The sequence below is a fragment of the Chelonia mydas genome, chromosome 24 (assembly GCF_015237465.2).
Source record: "Chelonia mydas isolate rCheMyd1 chromosome 24, rCheMyd1.pri.v2, whole genome shotgun sequence".
Taxonomy (NCBI): Eukaryota; Metazoa; Chordata; order Testudines; family Cheloniidae; genus Chelonia; species Chelonia mydas.
Window position 1 is genome coordinate 13,264,930 of NC_051264.2, and position 26,647 is coordinate 13,291,576.

The 26,647-nt window shown below is 54.9% G+C and overlaps 1 protein-coding gene across 1 annotated transcript; it reads right to left on the minus strand.

The window, feature by feature from the left end:
• Positions 1-2,530: 2,530 nt before the first annotated feature.
• On the minus strand, positions 2,531-24,836 carry LOC114020919 (IgGFc-binding protein). Its single transcript, XM_037883476.1, has 15 exons — positions 21,154-24,836; positions 20,530-20,721; positions 20,340-20,363; positions 19,781-19,789; positions 19,367-19,497; positions 18,414-19,285; positions 16,924-17,500; positions 15,517-16,106; positions 13,447-14,014; positions 12,459-13,060; positions 11,175-11,748; positions 4,612-4,811; positions 3,730-4,110; positions 2,908-3,196; positions 2,531-2,541 (listed from the first exon to the last, which is right to left on the minus strand). The coding sequence occupies exons 1-15, from the start codon at positions 24,834-24,836 to the stop codon at positions 2,531-2,533; spliced, it is 8,703 nt and encodes a 2,900-aa protein (XP_037739404.1).
• Positions 24,837-26,647: the final 1,811 nt, after the last annotated feature.

Here is a 26,647-nt window from a genome sequence, read left to right on the forward strand (position 1 = left end):
CTGAGCTAGTTAAGAGAAGGGGGAGAACTCCCAGGGAAATATTTACTGTGAACAAATTCACAATAAGTTAGGAATGTAGAGATGAAGTAAAGAGTAGGTTGAACATGGACAATATGTACCCAGAGCACGCTGCAGAGGGATTGGTTCCTACAAAGCAAATAAGCCAAGCCAAGACTGTGTGATGCAATGTGTAGTGATTGCAATGAGATGTGTAAATGTATTTAAAGGGAGAGAGTTTCTGTGTAACTTGGGAGCAGTGACGTACCCGCCATCCACCACACCTTTGTTTGCATCCCACCTGCACATTGCAGGTCACAGAATGTCACCCACCCACCCGGGAACCTCTGACTGAGGGATTGAAGTCCTCAAATCTTGATTTAAGGACTTCAAGTTAGTGGGACTCCACCATTTACTCCAGCAAATGGCCTGTGGCCCCCACTGCAGAGGAAAGCAAAAGCCCCCCAGGATCTCTGCTAATCTGATCTGGGGGGAAACTCTTTCTTATAAAGGTCGGTCGTGCCAAACCAACCTGGTCTCTTTTCTATAGCTGCATATTTCCCGTCTGCCTTCCTACCATCATGCTCTCCTTTGGGGCAACTTTCCCTGGGCTTTCCTCTCTTGATCCAGTCACTCTGAATCTCTTTTCCAAGGAATTAACAGCTCCTTGCTCCCTGATGCCTCCCTATGGCTCTCCAGCACATTGGCCAATTCGGATGCCTCCACCACTGTGGCACGTTCTTTATACAGAGTGTCCACCTTGAACTCTGATGGGCAACCATTCCACAACTGCTCTGGATCACCTGCTACAATGCCTTTTCCCAAGTTTCTGCTTTGTGCCCTGGCTGCTGGTGCTCTAAACACTCCTCCAGTGGGGAGCAAATATTTAGTAACGGGCTCTTCCATTGAGCAGAGGAAGGTCTAACACCATCTGATGGCTGGAAGTGGAAGAAGCTTCATGAGGTCAGACTGGAACTGAGGTGTAAATTTTCAACTTTGAGGGGAATGAATCATTGACACGATTTCCCCAGGGGTGTGGTGGATTCTCCATCACTGGCCATTTTGAGCTTCCGGCTGGATGCTTTATAAAGAGATCTGCTCAAGGGATTATTGTGGGGCAGGTCTCTGGCCTGTGTTATCCAGGAGGTCAGACGAGAAGGTCACAATGCTCCCTTCTGGCCTTGGACTTCGTGACAGTATGAATCTGCCTCCTGGCACAAGCTTTCCCCACTTATTTGATGCATTTCCCTGAATTTCCTTCTGTGTTGCCCAGGGGTCAGTGTGATATTGCTTTTCGCCAGTCTATCTATCACTCCATCCTTTGGTGCATCAACCTATTGTTCCATCCACCATCCACTACTCTCTCTTCCTCTCCCTCTCTCTCTATTTATCTATCCAGAGACTCAATAGGGGGTGCTGGGCTGCAGAGAGCAGGACGGGGCCTGAGTAGGGGGTACCGGGCTGCAGAGAGCAGGATGGGGGCTGAGTAGGGGGCGCAGTAGGGGGTGTCGTGGGGGGGGGCTGAGTAGGGGGTGCCGGGCTGCAGAGAGCAGGACGGGGACTGAGTAGGGGGCGCAGTACGGGGTGTCCTGGGGGGGGGGCTGAGTAGGGGGCGCCGGGCTGCAGAGAGCAGGACGGGGGCTGAGTAGGGGGCGCCAGGCTGCAGAGAGCAGGACGGGGGCTGAGTAGGGGGCGCCAGGCTGCAGAGAGCAGGACGGGGGCTGAGTAGGGAGCACTGTGCTATTGGGAGCAGGGCAGCGGGGGCTCAAAAGGAGATTGTTTGTCTATTTAGCCACGTGCAAAGACAAATGGCTAACTAACTAAGATGTAGGTGGGAGAAAAATAATGGCACAGAAACAAATCCAAAGCCTTTGCCAGAAGCGTTTATTGATCCATAGATTCTTAGAGAGCTTTTAGTTGAATTCAGGATTCTCCTTCACTTCCTGTCCCAAAGTGTTGCTGTGCATCTGTGTATTAAACACCTGTTGCACCCCACCCCAGAGGAGGCTGCATCTCAGCGCTGGGCGAGCCATCCCTGTGCGGCTGTTCCCCAGCTGCCCCGCCCCAGAGGTGGCTTCATCTCAGTGCTGGGCGAACCATCCCTGTGAAGCGTCACTGTGTGGCTGTTAGCCAGCTTCCTCCCCAGAGGTGGCTGCATCTCAGTGGCAGGTAAAGTGACCTCAACATAAATAATTAGCATAACACTTTGAGACAAAAAGGGCTTGGTAATATTAAGTAAAAAACACGGAGAGTTTTGAAATCAGGCATTAATTTGCAATCTAGACTAAGATCTTCCGCTGGTGGAAATCCATTGCTGGGTCTACGCTGATTGACAGCAGCTGAGGACATCCACTGCCATAGCGTTTAAACAGCATCTCTGCATTGCAAGCAATCCACAAAGTCAGCTGCTCTGCACAGGGATCTAGGGAAGGGAATTTAGTGCTTGTGCTAAGCTGGGATCCGTTGTGTCTCAGAGCCTGGTGGATTTCCAGAGGGTGACCCGAATCCTTAGAGGACTTCAGAAATTCGTATCTCAGTCATATTCTAAAACAACAACAACAAAAAAAAGGAGGGAGAGTTCAAAAAAAAAGCAACCACTTAACTGCCTCTTCGTTTGAGAGTCAAAATTCTGTTATTCCAAAAATACAGGGCTAGATGGGCCCATGGGTCTGAAATGGGGCCGTAGTGTGGGAATACTGGGTTGGATGGGCCCATTGATTTGATTTGGGGTGGTGATGGGGGTTGGGGGAACAATACCAGGGTAGATGGGCTCCTGGATGGCAGGGTGGAGGCGGGATACCAGGTTAGATGGGCCCATTGATCTGGTCTGGGGCAGGGGATACCAATCTGGGATACTGGCCCCATAGCTCCCTCGGACACAGGCTCTTGGTTCTGCTCTGCCCCACGTACCATCCTGGGGGTTCTCGGAGAATCTCCAGTAGCTGAGGACCTCGCCGATGTTGTCCAGGACCATCCCATCAGGCAGGCGCAGGTCATCGGCACTGTTCCCGTTGTAGTTCCCGCAGGCAGCTTGCACCTTCCTGGCTAGTTTCCCATCAATTCTCACAGTCACGTCCCCACTGGTGCTGAAGAGAACCTGCAGTGCTGAGCCCTGGGCCACGGTCACCACGTTCCCTGCCCGGCTCACTGACACGACTCTGGAGGGCCTGGCCGGGAGTCGCACTGGGCGCCCATTCACCTGGAATGTACAAATGGAGAGGTCACAGCCAGAGACACCAGAGAGACAAAGAGAGGGGATAGAGAAACACTTCAGACTGAGGAGAGAGGGTCTGTGTTGGGTGGGTACAGAGACAGACACTAAGTGCCAGGGATGGGGGGATGGACGGACAGACATTGCAGATGGCATGGATGGATGGATGGATGGACACTGTAAGTGCAAGGGATGGATGGGTGGATGGATACTCCAGGTACAATAGACAGACGGATGGTTAGATGGATAGACAGATGCTATAAATGTTATGGATGGATGGACACTAGGTGCTATGGATGGATGGAAGGGTGGGTGGACATTGTAGGTGGCATGGATGGATGGATGGTGACGGGAGTTACAATAGATGGATGGTTAGATGGACGGACAGATTCTATTGATGGATTGATGGATGGACAATGTAGGTGACATGGATGGGCAGACGGATGGACAGACACTGTAGGGGCAATAGGAAGACAGACCGACAGGCCTCCCAGTGGCACCTCCCCACCTTTCCCCCTTACCAAGACTCTGCCGTTGCGGTTGACCAGGATGGTGAGCTTGTGAAAGTAGATGGTGATGGCCGTGACTCTGGGTGCACGGCACTTTTTGCAGGTCTGGAACTCTACCACCACTCGGAACCAGCTGGCGGCCCTAGTGTCGATGAGCGAGGAGATCTCGTAGGTGCCGTCCAGGGGCACCTTCCCTGAGACCCCATCGTAGGAGGTGAAGACGTCTCCTCGAGTGATGGTGCAGTTCCCGTCCCGTCTCATGCAGCCCCATCGGCCTTGGCTCAGCTCGCAGAGCTCCCCCGCCGGGCACTGGAATGACTGGCACACCACCCCCGCTCTCGGGATGCACCTGCACCGCTGCCGGCACCTTGACGTGAGCACCCGCGCACCTGGCTGCCAGGAGAGAGAGGCACATGGTTGGCGAGAGAGCAGACTCCGGGGTTCTATCTCCAGATCTGGGAGCAGGGTGGGGGCTGGTGCTTAGAGTGGGGGAGAAGGGGCTGGGAGCCAGGAGTCCTGGGTTCTGAGAGGGGAGTGGGGTCTAGTGGGTTAGACCAGGGGGGCTGGGAGTCAGGACTCCTGGGTTCTAACCCCAGCTCTGGGAATATCCAGAAAGGAATGTTACATCCTTTCTGATTTCATAGTAGCAGCTTCAGACTGGAGGATTCCAATGTTAGGGTATTTTGAGCTATCCATCCCCATTCACACCCCCCCATCCATCTATCCCTCTCCCCACAGCCCCCTATCTCTCTCTGTTCCCCGCTCACACATCAGTCCTGTGCTGAAACCCTGGTTCCCCAGCTCTGTGTGGGGCAGCTGTGGATTCTCATTTGGGTCCTTCTCTGCCTCCAGATGCCTACCGCACTGGGCTGGCCCTATCGGGCGAGGGCTCACCTTGTAGTACCTGCCCTTGTGGAAGCAGTGGCAGTGCCGAATGGAGACGCACTCGTTGCCGGCCCAGAAATAGCCTTTGTTGCACTGGCACCCTTCAGCACAGATCTTGGGGCACTTGGTGATGTTGGCCACCCCTTTGCAGCCACTGGAGCAGGGATTGGCACAGAGTTTGTAATGGCTGTTGGCTGGACAGGTCATGGCTAGAGGGGAAGAGAGGGGAATGGAGAGGGTTAGTACATAGAGGACGGGTGGGGAGGGAAAGGAGCAGTAGGAGGGGGAAGAAGGGGTTTTATAAGTATCCTCTTTCAGCTACTCTTGGATGAATGTGTGGATGGATGGACAGATACTGCTAATGGATGGAAGGATGGAGGCAGGGATGGATGGAGATACTGAGGATGGATGGATGGAGGAAAGGAGTAGTGGAGATACTGCAGATGAATGACTGGAGGAAGGGATGAATGGATGGACAGAGATACTGCTGATGAATGAATGGAGGAAGGGATGAATGGATGGACAGAGATACTGCTGATGGATGGATGGAGGAAGGAATGAATGGATGGATAGAGATACTGCTGATGGATGGATGGACACAAATATTGCTGCTGGATGGAGGGATCGATGGCTAAACAGAGATACTGCTGATGAAGGAATGACAGATACTGTAGATTGATGGATAGATGGACAGACAGATACTAGGATGGATGGAGGAAGGGATAGGTGGATGGATGGACAGAGATACTGCTGATGTTTGGATGGAGATACTGTGGATGGATGGATGTATGGATGCAGATACTGCTGATGGATGGATGGACGGATGAACAGAGACTGCAGATGGATGGATGGAGGGATGGATGGATGGACAGATACTGTGGATAGATGGACGGATGGACAGAGACTGCAGATGGATAGATGGAGGGATGGATGGGTGGACAGATACTGTGGATAGACTGTTGGATGGACAGAGATACTGCAAATAAAGGGATAGATGGATGAATTGGTGGATAGATGGAAAGAAAGCTATTGTGGGTGGCTAGCTGGATGTATACTGCAAATGCATGAAAGGAGAGGAGAGAGATATCATGGATGGTGGAATAGATACTGTGAACTGATGGGTGGATAAATACTGTGGATGGACGGATCTGTGGAGAGATAGATCCTGACCAGGGATGGAGGGACTGAGAGAGAGATTTCAAACAGATGGATGGATGAATGTGGAGGGAAGGATACTGAAGAAGGATGGATGGACAGTTGGGTAGAGATATAGATATTGTTAATAGATGAATGCTGTGGAGTGGAAAGAGAGAGAAATAGATTCTGAAGAGAGGTGGATGCTGTGAATGGATGGACCAAGAAAGAAGTGGATGGAGGGATGCAGAGACAAACTGTGATGAAGTTGGGGATTTTTGTAGTGTTTTACATAAATAGCATGTGCACGCCTCAGTTTCCCTGTGTGCTGCATGTTTAACAAGGTGGTGGGAGAGGGTGTGTTGTTGCAGAGGACCAGGTGTGACCTCGCCTAGCAGCTGGGATTCCCAGACAATGGCCTGGAGATGGGGAACCCTAACAACTGGTGACCTGGAGACTAAGCCTAGCTGTTAGCTGGTTCTGGCCAGCGGGAGGACAAAGGGCTGAGGAGAGAGGGCCCCGGTGACCTGACCAGGCAGTTCCAGCCGGAGGGGAACAAAGGACGGAAGAGAGAGGGCCCCAGCAACCTGTTTACTTGGGATGGAAGACAAAGGACAGGGGAGGAGCTGTTGGAGCCGGTGATATCCGATGCCCAGCTGGAAAGCGCAGGGTCTCTGGACTGGAGAGAGAGAGCAGGCAGAGCCCACCTGGATGCAGGAGAGACATAGATGTGCTGTGCTGAGGGAGGCCAGGCCTGAGGCCCTGAGAGTTTCCTGTGCTGGGTTCAGACACTCAATAAACCCTCCTGTTTTACGCTGGCTGAGAGTTGCTCTGGTCTAGAGAACAGGGGACATTATTGCCTCTGGGAGTGGAGGCCCCAGGAGTCCAGAGTGAGTGGACTAGCTGAGTGGGCCCACGGCAAGAGACAGGTGTGTTAAGGCTCAGAGAGGTGCAGTTCCAGGAGGCAGAGGGACTTAACCCCCAAGAGTTAACCCCCGAGAAGGGCTGTCGCACTGAAGGGGGTTCCCCCCAGGGACTGTACGGGGCCAAGAGTGGGCAGAGGATGGTTTGTGGATGCACCCTGTAGACAGTTAGCTGTGAGTGCAGGCGCTTTGCAGTGAGTGGCTGCCCGCGATAAAACGAGGGGATTAAAGGAACCAGTGTGGAAATGGCCTATAACCAGCTCTGTAAGAGGGACCTGGCACGTCAGTGCAGGGAAAGAGGGTTGAGCATTGGGAGGCTCACCGAGGAGCAGCTGGTTGCCTGGCTGGTAGAGATTGACCAGTCCAAGGGCCAAGTTCCAGATCCCAGCAGGGCTTCCGGGATGCCCAGAGAGCCTGGAAGTAGCAGGGTGTAGTTGGGGTAGTGGCAGGGGGTCCACTGGACCCAGTTCCCCAGCCAGGATCGGGGCTTCCCACCTGGGTTCCTCCCAGTGTGTGTGAAGAGATGGGAACTGGAGCTGGAAGTGAAGGAGCTGGAGCTGGAGGAGCAGAGGATAGCTGGTCGCTCGGAGCAGTGACAACATGAGCTGGAGTTGGAGGAGCGGCGGGCCAAGAGGGCCTGCCGGGGGGTACGTGGGGAAGGGCCCCGAGGCGCCAGTTCTGCGGAGAATCTAGACACCAAACTGCTGCCCCAGCCTAAGGAGGGGGGTGGGCGTGGGGGTGGGGGTGGGATATTGATGCCTACCTCACAGCCTTTGAGAAGGCTTGTGATCTGAACCAGATTGACCCCGCAGACAGGCTCCGCTGTCTGACCCCCCTGCTGGATCCCAAGGCCATAGATGCCGTCAGCCAAATGGATGGTATTGAGATGGGGGACTATGACCTGTTCAAACAGGCTTTGGTGCTGAAGTTTGAACTGACCCCCGAGGCATACAGGAAATGACTCCGGGGTGTACGCAAGACCTCAGGCATCACCTACAAGGGGGTCACCAACCTACTGGGGGAACATCTCTCCGCAAGTGGGGAAAGGGCACAGGAGCCACTACCGTCAAAGACGTGTATAACCTGGTGGGGTTGGAGCAGCTGTATGACATCTGCCCTCCAGACCTTAAGATGTGGTTAGTGGACTGGAAGCCTAAAGATCTGCACTGTGCGGGGGCACTGGAGGATGAGTTGTGGACAGCAAACTGGGGGCAGGCAGGAGACCCACATCGGGGACTCAGAAGGGGAGTCACCCAGAGACCTTTCAAAGGTGGGACTCCAGGAAGCCCAACTCAGGGGTGCCCATGAAGGCCGGGATGGGCAGACGCCCCTCGTGGGACTTGAGGGACCTGAAATGTAATTACTGTGGCTAAAAAGGACCCAAGGTGGTGTCATGCCCAAAGACACAGGAAATTTTCGCCCAAGAGAACCCTCAAAGGGTTAACGGGCGAAGGGGAGACAGCCTGTAACAGAGGCTGAGAGAGTGACCTGGGAACCTGTCACCCAGCCGGCTCCTGGGGCAGAGCTGGCCAGGGGAAGGGGGAAGACAGACAGGCTTCCCCTCCAAGCCCAGCAGATATGTCTGCTTGTGACCCCCGGGCTCAGGCCCCTGATCCCCAGTGGGAGCGGCAAGTGGGGGGCAGTGGGGAGACATTCATGGAGTGAAGCGATTCTGGGATGAGACTCTTGTGGGTGTGATGCAACCTCACCAGCTGCTATGGGGCTGTACAACTTGGGGGAAGGCTCCCAGATGCCAGCCATTCACCCGGGGTTCCTGTGTAGACACAGGAAGGATTGGGGTGCAGGGCTGTTAGTTGGGGTCCTTCAGCACATCAGCTTTGATGAACTCTTGAGAAGTGACTGTAACGGCCAAAGAGCTGAACCCAGAGATCGGAAGGTGCAGAGGGCAGGAGCCAGTGAGCACGTGAATGGCCCATAAATGGCCCGGCTGGCAGGGAGGGGGATACTTTTCCCCCTGGCAAGTAGCACAAGGGAAGAACTGAGAAGCTCTGGTTTCCTGCCTGTCTGTAGCCAGGTCCTGGAGCTGAGTGGGACAACAGCTCACACTGGCTCTGATGCGGCAACCAAAGCAGTGGGCTTGCTCCCTACCCTCACTGGGACACGGATGCTGGGGGTGGTCGGACCCCCAGTTAAGATCCTGTAGCAAGGACACATCTGAATGGGGGCCCCAAAGAGGTTGGGGTGCATGATCAGCTACCTGCAGAGGTGCAGATGGGGGATGGACTGAAGAACTGGCCAGACGGTGCCCTGGTCCTTGCCTGTGGCTGAGGTCAGGGAGAGCCACTTGGCCTGGCACCGGCAATCCACCCTGCAGGGGGGTGTGGAACCTCCAGTGCGGGGAAGTGAGTTGCCAGGGACAGGGCTTAACAGGGCTGAGACCTAGGCCTTGTCCTGACATGGGAAAACTAAGGCACAGCAATGAGGGCTGGGCCCCAAACCCAGCTGCTGAATTCTAGACCTAGCCGCAGAAGGATCCCTTCTGGAAGAAGCAGGGGCCTTGTGGGCCCCAGTGTTGCGAGATCCTGGGGAGGGATCCAGGTAAGAGAAGGGACCCGGTACCAGGAAAGGGCTCCCTGAGGGAAAACTGAACTTGGGGTGTCAGGTGGTCCCCCAGAAGTACCACCGGGGGGATGTCCTGTCTTCTAAACATCAGGGGGTTCAGCGCACCCAGCGAGAGCTGCTGCAGAATGTTTACTGCCCCGGAAATTCACAGAGGTCCACCCTTTTGAGTTGGTGTGTGGAAGGAGAAGGAGGGGACCCCTGGACTTGATGAGAAAGAAATGGGAACTCGGTGGTGGATTCTGAACTATCGTTCTGGGGAAAGCTCAATGAGCTCATGGGTTTGGCCAGGAAGAACCTAGCCGGGGTCCAGGAACTGCAAAAGGGCTGGTATGACAATGTGCCTGATCGGGGACCAGAAGAGGGGTCTCAGCTCAGTGTGGAGAGCGCCTGGGGAGAGCCCTGTGAAATCAGCAACCAACTGAAGGAGGTGATGCATGTGCTGGAGATGCCCAATTGGGCAGTTGTACCATGTCGCCGTAATGAAGCTGTACTTTGACAGGGAGACTGTTAGTGTGGCCTTGTGTGTGGGCAGGGGAAGAAGGGGAAAGGGAATCTCTCTCCTGACCCAGAGCCGACCTCCTGCTGGAATAACTCCCCCTCTGACCAGCTAACACCTCCCTGCCAGCTGAGATCAGAGGGGCTGCGTTCGTACCCGCAGCCGGACGCCAGCTGGCCTGGGCTCACTAATCTATCTGTCTCTGGGGGGAGAGGAGGTGTTCCCCATTCACAGTCACCGGGAAAACAGCCTGGGATCCGGAAAGAGAGGGTAGTGACATGCTGGCGTTAGGGTGATCCAGCCACCCTCCAGCCCCTGGGTCTCACCCGTGAGGCTGGACCCCAAGTAAGATGAGTCGATTAGATCCGATGTGCACTATTGGAAGCTCAGTGCAGTCACCATGTTTGATGCCTGCCCCACGCCCAGGACTAACAAAATCCTAGACATGAGGGTGGGGGGTGTTACTTCACTACTGTGAATCTCACCAGGGGCTACTGGCAGGTGCCTTTGGACCCAGTTGCCAGGTTGAACTCTGCTCCCATCACCCCTATAGGGCTCTGAGTTCCTGGTCCTACCTTTTGCTCTCAAGGGAGCGCCTGCCAGCCCCCAGTGCCAGGGGATCAGTTACTGAGGGGGGTGGAGGACTGTGTCTGGCATACGTTCACGATATCCGTGTCTTCAGCCCGACCTGAGAGAACCATGTGTCCCAGTGAAGAGGGGGCTGAGATGCCTCCAGGATGCAGGATGGATAATAGAGGCTGTAAAGGGTAAGATGAGGATGGCAGAGGTGTCGTACCTGGGTCACACGGTGGGAAGCGGCTGCCTAAAGCCAGAGCCAGCCAAGGTGAAGGTAACCAGAGATTGGCCCATTCCTCAAACCAAGACGCAAGCCCAGGCCTCTAATGGGATGGCCGGGTACCATTGAAGGTTAGTACCCCACCTTAGCTCCCATTACGAAGATTGGTAAGTTGGACAAGCCAGACAAGGGGGTCTGGAATGAGCAGTGCCAGGGAGGAGGCTCTAACCCAGGGACTGATGCTGGTAAACCCAGACTTGGACAAACCTCAGATCAGATCAATGGGCCCATCCAACCCAGTATCAGACCTGGTACGGAAGACAAAGGACCGGGGAGGAGCTGTTGAGGCCGGTGATATCGGATACCCAGCTGTAAAGCGGGGGGCTCTGGGTGAGCGAGTGGACTCCCTGAGGGGGCCCACGATGAGAGACAGGTGTGCTAAAGGCTCAGAGAGGTGTGGTTCCAGGAGGCAGAGGGGCTTAACCCCCGAGAGTGGACCCCCGAGAAGGACTGTCACACTGAAGGGGGTTCCCCCCAGGGACCGTATGGGGCCAAGAGTGTGCACGACCTGTGAGTCTGTGACACAAGCAGAGGGATATCGAGGAGGGATGGATTGGTTTCAGCCATGGGCAACACTTACGGCAGAACTTCTTGGTCCTCCAGGGCTTGATCTTGACACCAGCAGCCTGGCAGGCAGTGACGTAACTGTGGATGGACCTGCACATCAGCCTCCGGTTTCCCCCGGCCTTACACAAGTCGTGCACACAGTTGTTGAAGAAGACGGTGGGGTTGAGGGTAGAGTAGCAGGCGCTGAAGGGCCCATAGGGTGCCCGGATGATGCCGCAGTAGTTGTTGTGGACGTAGCTTGCCTTCCGGGACTCCTGGCAGGCGGGGCAGACCAGGCTGGCACAGCCATGGTCACATACTGCCCCGGGGACTCTCACCCTCCAGGAAACACCCAAGTCCCGCAGGTCTCGGGCCAGGTGGCCGTTGGGCCTCAGGAGATCATCATGTGGTTTGCCATTGTAGTTGCCGCACAGGCCGCAGGTCTGGCTATGGTAGCTCTTAGGCACAGTGATGGCCAAATAGTAGTTCAGGTCAAAGGAGAGGTGCAGGCCAAATTTGGTGTGCAACACCACATTGGCACCATGGTAGTAGACACGCACCAAGCCATTCTCCAGCTGGAAGGGAAGGTAGTAGGAGATGCCATCCACCTGGGGCAGGGGAGGGGAGAGAGTGGGTTTAATAGGAACTGTGGCATTTACTGTGTAAGGTAGCTACTGCCTATGATAGGCCCCCTTACATATGCTTCCATCCTCCCACTTTATCCATCCATCCATCCATCCATCCATCCATGCATCCATCCACCTTGTCCATCTATCCCATTCCCCTTGTCCATCCATCCATGCATCCATCCACACACCTTATCCATCCATCCATCCACCTTGTCTGTCCAGCCATCTACCTTCTCCATCTCATTCCCCTTGTCCATCCATCCATCCATCCATCCATCCCCCTTGTGCGTCCACCCACTCACCTTACCCATCCATCCCTCTGATCCAACCACCCACCCATCCACCTTATCCATCTTGCCACCAATTCACCCACTCACTTTATCCATCCATCCACACACACTCCCTTCCATCCATCCATCCACCAGTATCCTCCCACCTAATGAGCTATATACATTCATCCACTAATATCCATTTATGCAACTCCTTATCCGCCTATTAATCCACCTATTCACCAGTCTAGTATCTATCTCTCCACCCTTCTCTCTCTGCATCCCCTTATCCTTCCACCTACCACCCTCCTGCATCCTTCCTCTTCCCCATTTCCCCATCCCGCCTTTCCCCCATGCCCTGCCACCTTTGGCAGCCAATCAGAGACAGAGGCTTCCCAAAAGCCCTGTGTGCGCTCTTACCAGGACAACACCGTTCCTGTTCCGCACCAGGGTGAAAGTGCGTCTGTAGACGATGATGGACACAGTGTTGGTGACAGCAGCCTTGCTCCTGCCCAGCCGTTCATTCTTCACGTGGATGGCAAAGGAGGGCAGGTAGCCCTTTCGGACACAGCTCTTGGCAAGGACATAGGTGCAGTTGCCTTGAAAATCAAAGGGGAAGCCGTCGAAGGTCAGGTAGTGGGGGTCACCAGCGGCATGGCACGTGCCAGTCCTGGGCACCACTGGATGGCACTTCTGGATGCCGTCTACTACCCGGCACTCCTCGTTGCGGCCGCAGGAGAAGTGGTGGCACTCCACGATCCCCCCTGCCTGGCATGAACACCTCTGCTTGCAGAAGCCGTTGGGATAGAAGGTCTCGCCCGGCTTGTAGTAGAAGCCCCGGTGGACACAGCCGCACTGGGAGAGGGGGACGCACTGATCACTGCTCAGCACAAAGCCTTCATCGCACACGCAGCCCTCCCGGCACTTGCTGGGACAGCGGGACGGGGTGTAGAGACTGCGGCAGGTGGCCGGACAGCTGCTGGAGCACATCTCGTAGTGGCTGTTCTGGGGGCAGGGTGGCCCTATGGGGAAACATCAGAGGGATGTGGATGTCCCAGCTTCCTAGTGCTGACCCTGACCCCTATTTCCGTGATCCTCTCCCCATCCCCTCTATGCTCCCAAACTCCCTTCCCCTCTTCTCCATCCCCCAACAACCCAACCCCTCCTCCCGTGTGCCCCTGCCCCTCTCCCACCCAACCAGAGACTGGAGAGAGGACCTGCCCCTTGGATCCCACCCCATCCCTGGACGGCTGGGACAGTGGAAGTGTCACCAGCTGGCTTGTCTGTGGGAATGTATTTATACAGAGTGCCCAGTGGGAATCAAATCTGAGTCCCTTGGATCTAAAAGCATGAGCCCTGGGGGTGGGGGGCGGGAAGAGATGACACACCATGCAGTGAGCACACTCACGGCAGAATTTGTTGGTCCTCCACTCATAGACCTTGGCACCAGCTGCTTGGCAGGCTGCGCCATAGCAGGCGAGGATGTGGCAGACCACAGTCTGGTTGTCCTTGTGGGAGCAGCGGTCAAAGATGCAGTCTTTGAAGTACCCCTCCGGGTTCACCTTGTTGTGGCACTTCTTGAATGGGCCGTCCCTGTCCAGGAGGAGCCCACACTCCTTCTTGCCCTTCCTATGCTGCTTCTCCACTCTCGCTATGTCAATGCAGTCTTCCTTCTCCATCTCCATGCAGCCTGGGATGTCCCGGGCCTTCCAGCTCCTCCCAAAGTCCGATGGGGTGGGAGCTGGCAGCAGGTTGCTCATGGTCATGTCGTTGTCATCTTCCCCATCAAAATTGCCACACAGGCCACACACTGAGCGGCCATAGGTGGCCGGCACCTTCACCCGGATGTGGTTCTGGCCATCAAAGGTCACTGTTAGGCCAAAGTCCGTCTTCACTACTATGTCCCAGCCCCGGTGGTAGGCCGAGATCTTGTCATAGTCGATATTGTAGGGGAGGTTGATCTGCAGGCCGTTCAGCTGTGAAGGGCAGCAGTGGGATACAAGGGGAGAGAGAATACTGCAAGATTAAAACTGACCTTTGGCCATGGAAATGTCTTTAGCCCAGGAGAAAACACCCATCGGTGTCTAGGTGAATACAGATCCCACTCACTGGGGACAGGACCGAGCCTGGAACATCTTGTACATCTTTGACCACAGAGCCTAACCCTGAGTCCTTAGTATTTAGTCAGTAGTATTTATTAATTACTCATGACTTACTCATGATTCATTCCTTACTCAGGAGTTACTCATTCCCTACTCACTACTTTCTTATTCCTTACCCCTTAGTAACTAAGGGGTGGGCACATTTTTTGGCCTGAGGGCCACATCTGGATATGGAAATTGTATGGGGGGCCATGAATGCTCACAAAACTAACAATTCATGTTCAAACAGGGACATAAGAACGGCCCTACTGGGTCAGACCAAAGGTCCATCTAGCCCAGTATCGTGTCTTCTGACAGTGGCCAATGCCAGGTGCCCCAGAGGGAATGAACAGAACAGGTAGTTATCAAGTGATCCATCCCCTGTCGCTTATTCCTGGCTTCTGGCAAACAGAGGCTAGGGACACCATTCCTGCCCATCCTGGCTAATAGCCATTGATGGACCTATCCTCCATGAATTTATTTAGTTCTTTTTTGAACCCTGTTATGGTCTTGACCTTCACAACATCCTCTGGCAAGGACTTCCACAGGTTGACTGTGTGTTTTGTGAAGAAATACTTCCTTTTGTTTGTTTTAAACCTGCTGCCTATTAATTTCATTTGGTGACCCGTAGTTCTTGTGTTATGAGAAGTAGTAAACAACACTTCCTTATGTTAACAACACAAATTTGTTTCAAAATCAACACTATTAAAATAATTCCGTTGAACAATGCGGTGTTAGAAAATTACTTTACGGAGCTGTTTGTTGATTACTCACTCCTTACTCAGTAGTTATTCATTACCTACTAAGAAGTTATAAATTTCTAGCTCCTTACTCAGTATTTGTGCCTTATGAATTCCTTACTCGGTATTCACTACTTACTAAGAAGTTATGCCTTCATTAATGTTTATGCCTTACTCTGTACTTACTCACCTCTTACTCTGTAGTTACTACTTCCTTTCTCCTTATTCAGTACTTACTCATTCTTTCTCAGTATTTACTTGTTATTTACTCATTCATTATTCATGACTTACTCATTCCCTACGAGTTGCTCAGTAGTAAATTCATTTCTTTATCCTTAGTCAGTATTTATTCACTTGCTCACTCCTTACTCAATGCTTCTTCCTTATTTAGTAGCTACTTGTTACATATTCCTTACCCACTACTTATTCAATACTTATTAGCTACTTGCTAATAACTTCTTACTCATTCCTTACTCAATAGTTTCTCTTTACTCATTCTTTATTCTGAATTTACTCACTCTTTACTGGATAGTACTCCCTGATGTCAAAGGAAGGCACCTGCATCTGTGCAGCTGCATGCAGTGACTGCACACTTACCCGGATCTTTCCGTGGATAATGACAAGCTTCACTCCGTAGACCTGGATCTCTACCACCTTGGTGCCAGAGCCACTCTTGCTGCCCTTCCTCTGGTACTGCACCAGGACCTGGAACTTCACCAGGCTGGAGTTCTTATGGCACAAGCCAGCCAGGAGGTAGACACAAGTGCCGCGGAAGTCGTAGTGCAGCCCGTCGAAGGTGATGTAGTGCGACTCCCCAAGGGCGGAGCAGGTTCCGTAGCGGGTGGGATAGCAGCTCCGGACACCGTTGGCCACCCGGCACTCCTCACCCTGCTGGCACCGGGAGATCTGGCAGGTGACCTTCCTGCTGTGCAGGTTGCACTCGCACTTCTGCCGGCACTTCTTGTCCCCCCAGAAATGCTCTCCAGGTGCGTAGAGACGCCCCTTGTGGATGCAGCCGCAGCGCCCCTTGGGGATGCACTGACCCCCGTCCAGCATGTAGCCCTTCTTGCACTGGCAGGTCTCCATGCAGGGCAAGCGGCACTTGTTCAGGGTTGCAAAGTCGTTGCACGTGGAAGGGCAGGCGGAGCCACAGAGCTGGTACTGGCTGTTCTCTGGGCAGGGCAGAGCTGTCAAAGGGACAGGACACCAGCATCAGTGTTTACTGCTTCCTAACAAAGCCATGGCCACCAGAATCTCTGCTACATTATAAGGGTGCCCTGGGGTCTCTATCACACATCAGAGGCACTCAGATCCTCCTGCTGTGCAAACACAGGCCTGGGCCTCCTGAGCTAAAGGGGAACCACTCTCTTTTGACAGCAGTATGGGGAGTATGACACACAGCTGTTCAAGTCTGATTCCATCCAGCAGATTCCATCCAACACACACACACACACACACACACACCCACACACACACAGAGAGACCAGGTGCAACACATCCTGAGGGAGGTGGTAGTTATTATACACATGCACATTGCAGACAGTATATTTATCCATCCATCCAATTACAGTCCATCTCCAACTACAGCATACATCTAACTGCCTTCAGTATATTTATCTATCCATCCATCTTCCATATGTCTCCATCTCTCCATCCATCTGCGGTATCTATCATCCATCCCTCAGTCTATCCATCTATCTTCCATTTGTCTCTATCTATCTGTTCACTTCTCCATCCATCCATGGTATTCACCCATCTATCTAACAGATATGTCTGTCCATATATGCATCTACTCTGTCTATCCACTCTTCTTCGGGACCTATAAGTATCCTTCCATCCAGACATTTACACCACATTCCATCATATTGGGACCCAGAGCCCCATGCTGGTTGCAACCCAGCAAAATGTACCCACTGGACACAACACCCATGTCCTAGCCCTTCCCCACACTCCCAGCACTCAATGATATGGCTGCCCATGGCCCCATCTCCTCTCATTACTCACGACAGCCAGCCTGCTTCCTCCAGTCTTTCACCACTGTGCCCTCCCGCTGGCAGGCATCTGCGTAAGTCTTGAGCGCCCGGCACAGGATCTGCTTGTAGCCATCATAAGTGCAGAGGTCGGCCACGCAGTCATCCAGGAAGGCCTTGGGGTTGATCAGGGCATGGCAACGTCGGAAGGGGCCATTTTGGGCTGTCTTGGTAATCAGACCACAGTAGGCCTCTCCGTGGTAGCGCCTCACCAACTCCGGTGAGCAGCCCCCGCACTTCCCCTTGCAGCCATGCCTGCACTGTCTGTCACCGTCCTCCACCTTCCAGCTCTTGCCAAACTCTATGGCACTGGTGGCCAGATGCCGCGAGGGGGTGAGGAAGTCATCACTGGGGTCCCCGTTGTAGTTGCCGCACAGGCCACACAGCCTGCCCAGGAAGGCCTTGGTGACCTTGACCACCAGGTAGTAGTTCCAGTCGTAGTAGACCTTCAGGCCGAACTCGGCCTCCACGACCAGCTGGCCTCCCCGTTGGTGGAGCCAGAGCTTCCCGTCGTGCAGGGAAATAGGCAGGCGGGTCCGCTGGCCGTTCACCTGGGGAGGGTTAAGGGAACAGCCTCCATCAGGCTAAATGCTGAACACCAGGCTTAGGGGAAGAGCAGCCTTGTGGCTAAGGCCTTGGCTGGGGTCTCTGGAGACCTGAGTTCAAGTCCCACCTGTGCCACTAGGGCTCTCTCTCAGCATTGGCTTGGGGGCTGGGCTAGGCCTCAGCAGTGTTGATTCCTTTCTCTGTCCCAGACTCCTTGTACTAGGGTGGGATTTTTTCCCTACCACCCTTTGCAAGGGATCTGGATGCCAATTTCCCTTGGGAACCAGGCAGCCTACCTGGCAGAACACAGCCATAATCTCCCAGTGCTGGGACCTCCTCCACTGGAGCATCTAGGCCCCTCGCAAGTATTAACGGATTTAACTTCACAACCCCTGGGAGGGAGAGCAGGGCCATTATCCACAGAATACAGGGATCAAACAGAGAATCTGTGGCACAGGAGGGAATTGTAAACTAAGGTCTCCTACCTTGTAGGCTAGCGCTGCAACGTCCTCCCACTCCTGTTCAGCTGCTGGAGTTAAATTGTGAGGTCTTGGGGACAGGCAGTGTCTCTCGCTGTGTGTCTGGGCAGTGCCTGGCACAACAGGGCCCTGATCTCAGGTGCGTCAGGGACTGTGTCTTGCTCTGTCTGGGCAGTGCCTGACACAACAGGGCTCCAATCTCAGCTGGGGCAGGGATTGGGTCTCGCTCTGTCTGGGCAGTGCCCGGCAAAAAAGGGTGGCCCCTGGATGCATCTGATCCACTCTGTTATAGTCTGTGGAACCTGCTTCTCCTCTCACACACAAAGGTGTAACTCCATTAGCTCCAGTGGAGTCACTCCGGATTTACACCAGGTGAGTGAGAGGGGACTTGGCCCCATTGACCCCAATGGCATGGCTGTGGGTTGCGCTGAGTCCTTACCCTGGCGAGCCCGTACTCGTACTTGACCATGGTGATGTTGTAGTGGTAGACCTTGATGGTGACCTGGCTGATGAAGGAGACCTCTGTGTTGCCGCGCTTCTGGCTCTTGGTGATGATGTGGAAGGCAGGGAGCTTGGGCTTATGGCTGCAGATCTTGACCACGGTGTAGCTGCAGGTGCCATGGAAGTCGTAGCTGTGCCCATCGAAGGTGTGGTAGTGGGGGTGGCCTGAGGCCCAGCAGATGGGCTGGGAGCGTGATGCTGGGACGCACTGGGGCCATCCACCTGCCACCTCGCACACCATCCCTTTGCTGCACTGGACAGTGTCGCAGGACTTGTGGGTTGGCACACACTTGGGCCAGCCATTCACTACCTGGCACAAGGTGCCCGGTTTGCAATGCACACCATTACAAGAGGGTTTCTTTGGCATGCACTTGGGCCATCCGTCCACCATCTGGCACACAGTACCTGGTTTGCAATGGATGCTGGCACAGGAGGGTTTCCTTGGCACACACTGGGGCCAACCATCCACCATCTGACACAAGGTATCCTGTTTGCAGAGGATGGTTTCACAGGAGGGTATCTTTGGCACACATTGGGGCCAGCCATTCACAATATGGCACACAGTACCTGGTTTGCAATGGATGCTGTCGCAGGAGAGCTTCTTTGGCACACACAGAGGCCAGCTGTCCACCATCTGACACACGGTGCCCAGTTTGCAATGCACACTGTCACAGGAGGGTTTCTTTGGCACGCACTTGGGCCAGCCTCCCACCATCCGGCACATGGTACCTGGTTTGCAACGGATGCCATCACAGGAGGGTTTCTTTGGCACACACTGGGGCCAACCGTCCACCATCTGACACAAAGTATCTGGTTTACAAAGGATGCTGTCACAGGAGGGTTTCTTTAGCACGCACTTGGGCCAGCCGTCCAGCATCCGGCACATGGTACCTGGTTTGCAATGGATGCCGTCACAGGAGGGTTTCTTTGGCACGCATTTGGGCCAGCCGTTCACCATCTGGCACACGGTGCCCAGTTTGCAGGCAGTTTCAGCACAAGATGGAGGAGACAGTGGGGCAGCTCTGAAAAATCGCATACACTTGGGCCAGCCATCTATGGCCTTACACACAGTCCCTTCCTTGCAATGTACTCCGTCGCAGGCCGGTGGGGTGTGCACACACTCTGGCTGGCCATTCACCAGTTTGCACACAGTGCCCTCTTTGCACTTGAAGTGGTGGCAGGATGGCACTGGGACACAATTCGGCCAGCTGTGAATGATCTCGCACACAGTCCCCGGTGGGCACTGGAAATTCAGGCAGGATGGTGGCACAGGAACACACCTGGGGCCATCCTTCCCCATCTCGCACATGGTCCCTTCTTGGCACAAAAAGGCAGCACATGATGAAGGTGGAGAGGAGACACACATAGGCCAGCCCTGAAGCATCTCGCACACCATGCCCTCTTTACAATGGGTGTTCTGACAGGACGGCACAGGGAGGCAGTTGGGCCAGCCGTTTACCATCTTGCACGTTGTTCCGTCTTTGCATTGGATTTCTTTGCAGGATGGTGGGATGTGAACACACTTGGGCCAACCATCATCAACCTTGCACACAGTCCCCTCTTTGCAGCGGGTGTTCAGGCAGGATGGCACAGGGACACACTTGGGCCAGCCACCTTCCTCCTGGCAGAGGGTCCCCTCTTTGCAATGGGTATTCTGGCAGGATGGCACAGAGACACATTTTGGCCAACCATCTTCAACCTTGCACACAGTCCCCTTTTTGCACTGTGTGTTCTGGCAGGATGGCACAGGAACACACCTAGGCAAGCCATCTACTTTGCTGCAAAAAGTCCCCTTTTCGCAATGGGTGTTCTGGCAGGATGGCACAGGGACACACCTGGGCCAGCCATCTGTATCTTTGCACACAGTCCCCTTTTCGCAATGGGTGTTCTGGCAAGACGGCACAGGGACACACCTGGGTGAGCCATCTACTAGGCTGCAAAAAGTCCCCTTTTTGCAGTGGGTGTTCTGGCAGGATGGCACAGGGACACACTTGGGCCAGCCATCTATGATCTGGCACCTGGTCCCCTTTTTGCACTGGATGTTCTGGCAAGACGGCACAGGGACACACCTGGGCCAGCCATCTACTATGCTGCAAAAAGTCCCTTTTTTGCAGTGGGTGTTCTGGCAGGATGGCACAGGGACACACTTAGGCCAGCCATCTATGACCTGGCACACAGTCCCCTTTTTGCATTGGGTGTTCTGGCAGGATGGCACAGGGACACACCTAGGTGAGCCATCTACTATGCTGCAAAAAGTCCCCTTTTTGCAATGAGTGTTCTGGCAGGATGGCACAGGGATACACTTGGGCCAGCCACCTATGATCTGGCACACAGTGCCCTTTTTGCATTGGGTGTTCTGGCAGGATGGCACAGGGACACACTTGGGCAAGCCATCTACTATGCTGCAAAAAGTCCCCTTTTTGCAGTGGGTGTCCTGGCAGGACGGCAAAGGGACGCACTTAGGCCAGCCATCTATGATCTGGCACACAGTCCCCTTTTTGCATTGGGTGTTCTGGCAGGATGGCACAGGGACACACCTAGGTGAGCCATCTACTATGCTGCAAAAAGTCCCCTTTTTGCAATGAGTGTTCTGGCAAGATGGCACAGGGACACACTTGGGCAAGCCATCTACTATGCTGCAAAAAGTCCCCTTTTTGCAGTGGGTGTTCTGGCAGGACGGCAAAGGGACGCACTTAGGCCAGCCATCTATGATCTGGCACACAGTGCCCTTTTTGCAGTGGGTGTTCTGACAGGATGGCACAGGGATGCACTTGGGCCAGCCATCTATGACCTGGCACACGGTGCCCTCTTTGCAGAGTGTGTCATGGCAGGATGGCACAGGGACACACTTGGGCCAGCCATATATCATGTGGCATACAGTCCCTTTTTTGCAATGGGTGTTCTGGCAGGATGGCACAGGGACACATTTGGGCCAGCCGTCTATATCTTTGCATACAGTCCCCTTTTTGCAGTGGGTGTTCTGGCAGGATGGCACAGGGACGCACTTGGGCCAGCCATCTATATCTTTGCATACAGTGCCCTTTTTGCAGTGGGTGTTCTGGCAGGATGGCACAGGGACGCACTTAGGCCAGCCATCTACGATCTGGCACACAGTGCCCTTTTTGCAGTGGGTGTTCTGGCAGGATGGCACAGAGACACATTTGGGCCAGCCATCTATATCTTTGCACACAGTCCCCTTTTTGCAGTGGGTGTTCTGGCAGGATGGCACAGGGACGCACTTAGGCCAGCCATCTACAATCTGGCACACAGTGCCCTTTTTGCAGTGGGTGTTCTGGCAGGATGGCACAGAGACACATTTGGGCCAGCCATCTATGACCTGGCACATGGTCCCCTCCTTGCAGTGGGTGTTCTGGCAGGATGGCACAGGGACGCACTTAGGCCAGCCGTCTATATCTTTGCATACAGTCCCCTCCTTGCAGTGGGTGTTCTGGCAGGATGGCACAGGGACGCACTTAGGCCAGCCATCTACGATCTGGCACACAGTGCCCTTTTTGCAGTGGGTGTTCTGGCAGGATGGCACAGGGACGCATTTGGGCCAGCCATCTATGACCTGGCACATGGTCCCCTCCTTGCAGTGGGTGTTCTGGCAGGATGGCACAGGGACGCACTTAGGCCAGCCGTCTATATCTTTGCATACAGTCCCCTTTTTGCAGTGGGTGTTCTGGCAGGATGGCACAGGGACGCACTTAGGCCAGCCATCTACGATCTGGCACACAGTGCCCTTTTTGCAGTGGGTGTTCTGGCAGGATGGCACAGGGACGCATTTGGGCCAGCCATCTATGACCTGGCACATGGTCCCCTCCTTGCAGTGGGTGTTCTGGCAGGATGGCACAGGGACGCACTTAGGCCAGCCGTCTATATCTTTGCATACAGTCCCCTCCTTGCAGTGGGTGTTCTGGCAGGATGGCACAGGGACGCACTTGGGCCAGCCATCTATATCTTTGCATACAGTCCCCTTTTTGCAGTGGGTGTTCTGGCAGGATGGCACAGGGACGCATTTGGGCCAGCCATCTATGACCTGGCACATGGTCCCCTCCTTGCAGTGGGTGTTCTGGCAGGATGGCACAGGGACGCACTTAGGCCAGCCGTCTATATCTTTGCATACAGTGCCCTTTTTGCAGTGGGTGTTCTGGCAGGATGGCACAGGGACGCATTTGGGCCAGCCGTCTATATGTTTGCATACAGTCCCCTTTTTGCAGTGGGTGTTCTGGCAGGATGGCACAGGGACGCACTTAGGCCAGCCATCTACGATCTGGCACACAGTGCCCTTTTTGCAGTGGGTGTTTTGGCAGGATGGCACAGGGACGCATTTGGGCCAGCCATCTATGACCTGGCACATGGTCCCCTCCTTGCAGTGGGTGTTCTGGCAGGATGGCACAGGGACGCATTTGGGCCAGCCGTCTATATCTTTGCATACAGTCCCCTTTTTGCAGTGGGTGTTCTGGCAGGATGGCACAGGGACGCATTTGGGCCAGCCATCTATGACCTGGCACATGGTCCCCTCCTTGCAGTGGGTGTTCTGGCAGGATGGCACAGGGACGCACTTAGGCCAGCCGTCTATATCTTTGCATACAGTCCCCTTTTTGCAGTGGGTGTTCTGGCAGGATGGCACAGGGACGCACTTGGGCCAGCCGTCTATATCTTTGCATACAGTCCCCTTTTTGCAGTGGGTGTTCTGGCAGGATGGCACAGGGACGCACTTAGGCCAGCCATCTATGATCTGGCACACAGTGCCCTTTTTGCAATGGGTGTTCTGGCATGACGGCACAGGGACGCATTTGGGCCAGCCATCTATGACCTGGCACATGGTCCCCTCCTTGCAGTGGGTGTTCTGGCAGGATGGCACAGGGACGCATTTGGGCCAGCCGTCTATATCTTTGCATACAGTCCCCTTTTTGCAGTGGGTGTTCTGGCAGGACGGAACAGGGACGCACTTGGGCCAGCCATCTATATCTTTGCATACAGTCCCCTTTTTGCAGTGGGTGTTCTGGCAGGATGGCACAGGGACGCACTTAGGCCAGCCATCTATGATCTGGCACACAGTGCCCTTTTTGCAGTGGGTGTTCTGGCAGGATGGCACAGGGATGCACTTGGGCCAGCCATCTACGATCTGGCACACAGTGCCCTTTTTGCAGTGGGTGTTCTGGCAGGATGGCACAGGGACGCACTTGGGCCAGCCATCTATGACCTGGCACACGGTGCCCTCTTTGCAAAGTGTGTCATGGCAGGATGGCACAGGGACACACTTGGGCCAGCCATATATCATGTGGCATACAGTCCCCTTTTTGCAGTGGGTGTTCTGGCAGGATGGCACAGGGACGCATTTGGGCCAGCCGTCTATATCTTTGCATACAGTCCCCTCCTTGCAGTGGGTGTTCTGGCAGGATGGCACAGGGACGCACTTGGGCCAGCCGTCTATATCTTTGCATACAGTCCCCTTTTTGCAGTGGGTGTTCTGGCAGGACGGAACAGGGACGCACTTGGGCCAGCCGTCTATGACCTGGCACATGGTCCCCTCCTTGCAGTGGGTATTCTGGCAGGACGGAACAGGGACGCACTTGGGCCAGCCGTCTATATGTTTGCATACAGTCCCCTTTTTGCAGTGGGTGTTCTGGCAGGACGGCACAGGGACGCACTTGGGCCAGCCATCTATATCTTTGCACACAGTCCCCTTTTTGCAGTGGGTGTTCTGGCAGGACGGAACAGGGACGCACTTGGGCCAGCCGTCTATGACCTGGCACATGGTCCCCTCCTTGCAGTGGGTATTCTGGCAGGACGGAACAGGGACGCACTTGGGCCAGCCGTCTATATGTTTGCATACAGTCCCCTTTTTGCAGTGGGTGTTCTGGCAGGACGGCACAGGGACGCATTTGGGCCCACTGTCTGCCATTTGGCAAAAGGTCCCGTCCTTGCAATGGGTGTTCTGGCAGGATGGCACAGGGACGCATTTGGGCCCACTGTCTGCCATCTGGCAAAAGGTCCCGTCCTTGCAATGGGTGTTCTGGCAGGATGGCACAGGGACACAGCTGGGCCAGCCATTCTGAAGTTTGCACACAGTCCCCTGTTTGCATTTGATGTGATGGCAGGATGGTGGGTTGGGGACGCATCTGGGCCAGCCGTGTACAATATTGCAAGTAGTTCCTTCTTTGCAGTACACTGAGTTGCAGGTTCGAAAGTCAGGGATGCAATCTGGCTCTCCATTCTTGTCGATGCACTGGTACCCCCTTCGGCACTGCACTCCACTGCAGGGATCTGGGTGCTTGGGATGCTCAGGATCAGCAGCTGAGGAAGAAAAATACACACAATTAATTGAAAAGGTCACCGTGGAAGAATCATTCATGCTCATGGCAAGACCTGCCACTTGGTAGCTAGCGGGAGCTGGAAATGAAGCTGGCTCCCAAAAACAGCAATGTGAGGCAGGATGGCACAGGGACCCACCTGGGCCAGCCATCTATGGCACTGCACATAGTCAGCCTGCATCTGTGCCCATTGTTTGACTCTAATTAAGGGTGCGTGTCTGTCACGGAGGTCAGGGAGCATGGGTGGTGCATCTAATAGGCAGGGGAAGGCTGTGCCTCCCCAAACACCCCCGAATGGCCCTGCCCACGTTCTGTCCAGAGGTCCCTTCTTGCTGCTAGTTGGCCCCAGCCCAGGCAGGCTGCTCCTCTTCCGGGAAGGGAAGCCTGCTGGGGCTGGGGCTAGGGTGGCTGGGACTTGGAGTAGCTGGGGCTGCCCGGTGCTGGCAGGGCCCCCGGCACAGGGGCTGCACCACCCAGTGCTCCAGGGCTGGGAGGGGACCAGGGGGACCACATGCCACCTGCATGTCTGGTGCTCTGTGTGGTGTCTGGTGCTCTGAGGCTGGGGTGGGGGGTGGGCCGACAGCCTGATGCTTTGGGGTTGTGGGGTGTGCACGCCTGCCCAGTGTTCTGGGGCTGTGGGCCATCCGCCCGTCCCGTGATCCAGGGCTCGGGGCTGCAGGAGGTGTGTCTGGGCTTGGGGGGAAAGGGGGAGGGAGGGACGGGCCTCAGTCGGAAGGGGTGGGCCAGGCTGGGGGCTAGCCTCCGCAAGCCACTGGTTCGCCCACCGCCCATGCATGGAAGTCACGGATTTCATGACTTTCTGTGACCTCTGCAACTTCTGCAGCCAGTGTGGCTGGCTAAGGGACTTCCTGAGCCGGGCAACCTCTAGGCCAGGGCTGGGGCAGGGTGTTGGGATGCAGGGCGGTGCTTACCTGGGGTGGGGGGGAAGCCCCCTGGCTCCCACTGGCATGTCCCTGCAGCTCCTAGGTGGAGGGGCTCCATGCACTGCTCACACCCACAAGTGCTGCCCTCGCAGCTCCCATTGGCTGCGGTTCCTGGCCAATGGGAGCTGCGGAACTGGCGCTTGTGGCAGGAGCAGCATGCGGAGCCCCCCTGGCTTCCCCTCCTCCTAGGAGCTTCAGGGCCATCATTGGGAGCCAGGGAGCTCCCTCCCTCAGGTAAGCATCACCCCCACCCCAACACCCTGCCCCAGTCCTGAGACCCCTCTTCCCCCAGTGCCTGCAGGAGTCCTGGGTCGCGCACCACCGCCTGCCCCCCCCAGCACCAGTGGGGGTCCCGGGTCATGTGCTGCTGCTCTTCTCCCACCCAGCACCAGCAGGGGTCCTGGGCTACCCTTGCCCAGCACCCACGGCCCCCTGGCCCAGGTTTTATTTAGGGGTATATAGTAAAAGTCATGGACAGGTCACGGGTTGTGAGTTTTTGTTTACTGCCCATGACCTGCCCCTGATTTTTACTAAAAATACCCCTGACTAAAATGCAGCCTTAACTCCAATATGTAACACACCGAGACTCACCAGCCAGACACCTGGGAAAGAATTCTCTGCTGTAACTCAGAGCCCTCCCCATCGAGTGTCCCATCACTGGCTGTTGGAGACATTGTTGCTACCACTCGTAGATCAGCTACATGCCATTGTGGGCAGTCTCATCATAGAGTCATAGAATATCAGGGTTGGAAGGGACCTCAGGAGGTCATCTAGTCCAACCCCCTCCTCAAAGCAGGACTAATCTCCAACTAAATCATCCCAGCCAGGGCTTTGTCAAGCCTGACCTTAAAAACCTCTTAGGATGGAGATTCCACCACTTCCCTAGGTAACCCATTCCAGTGCTTCAC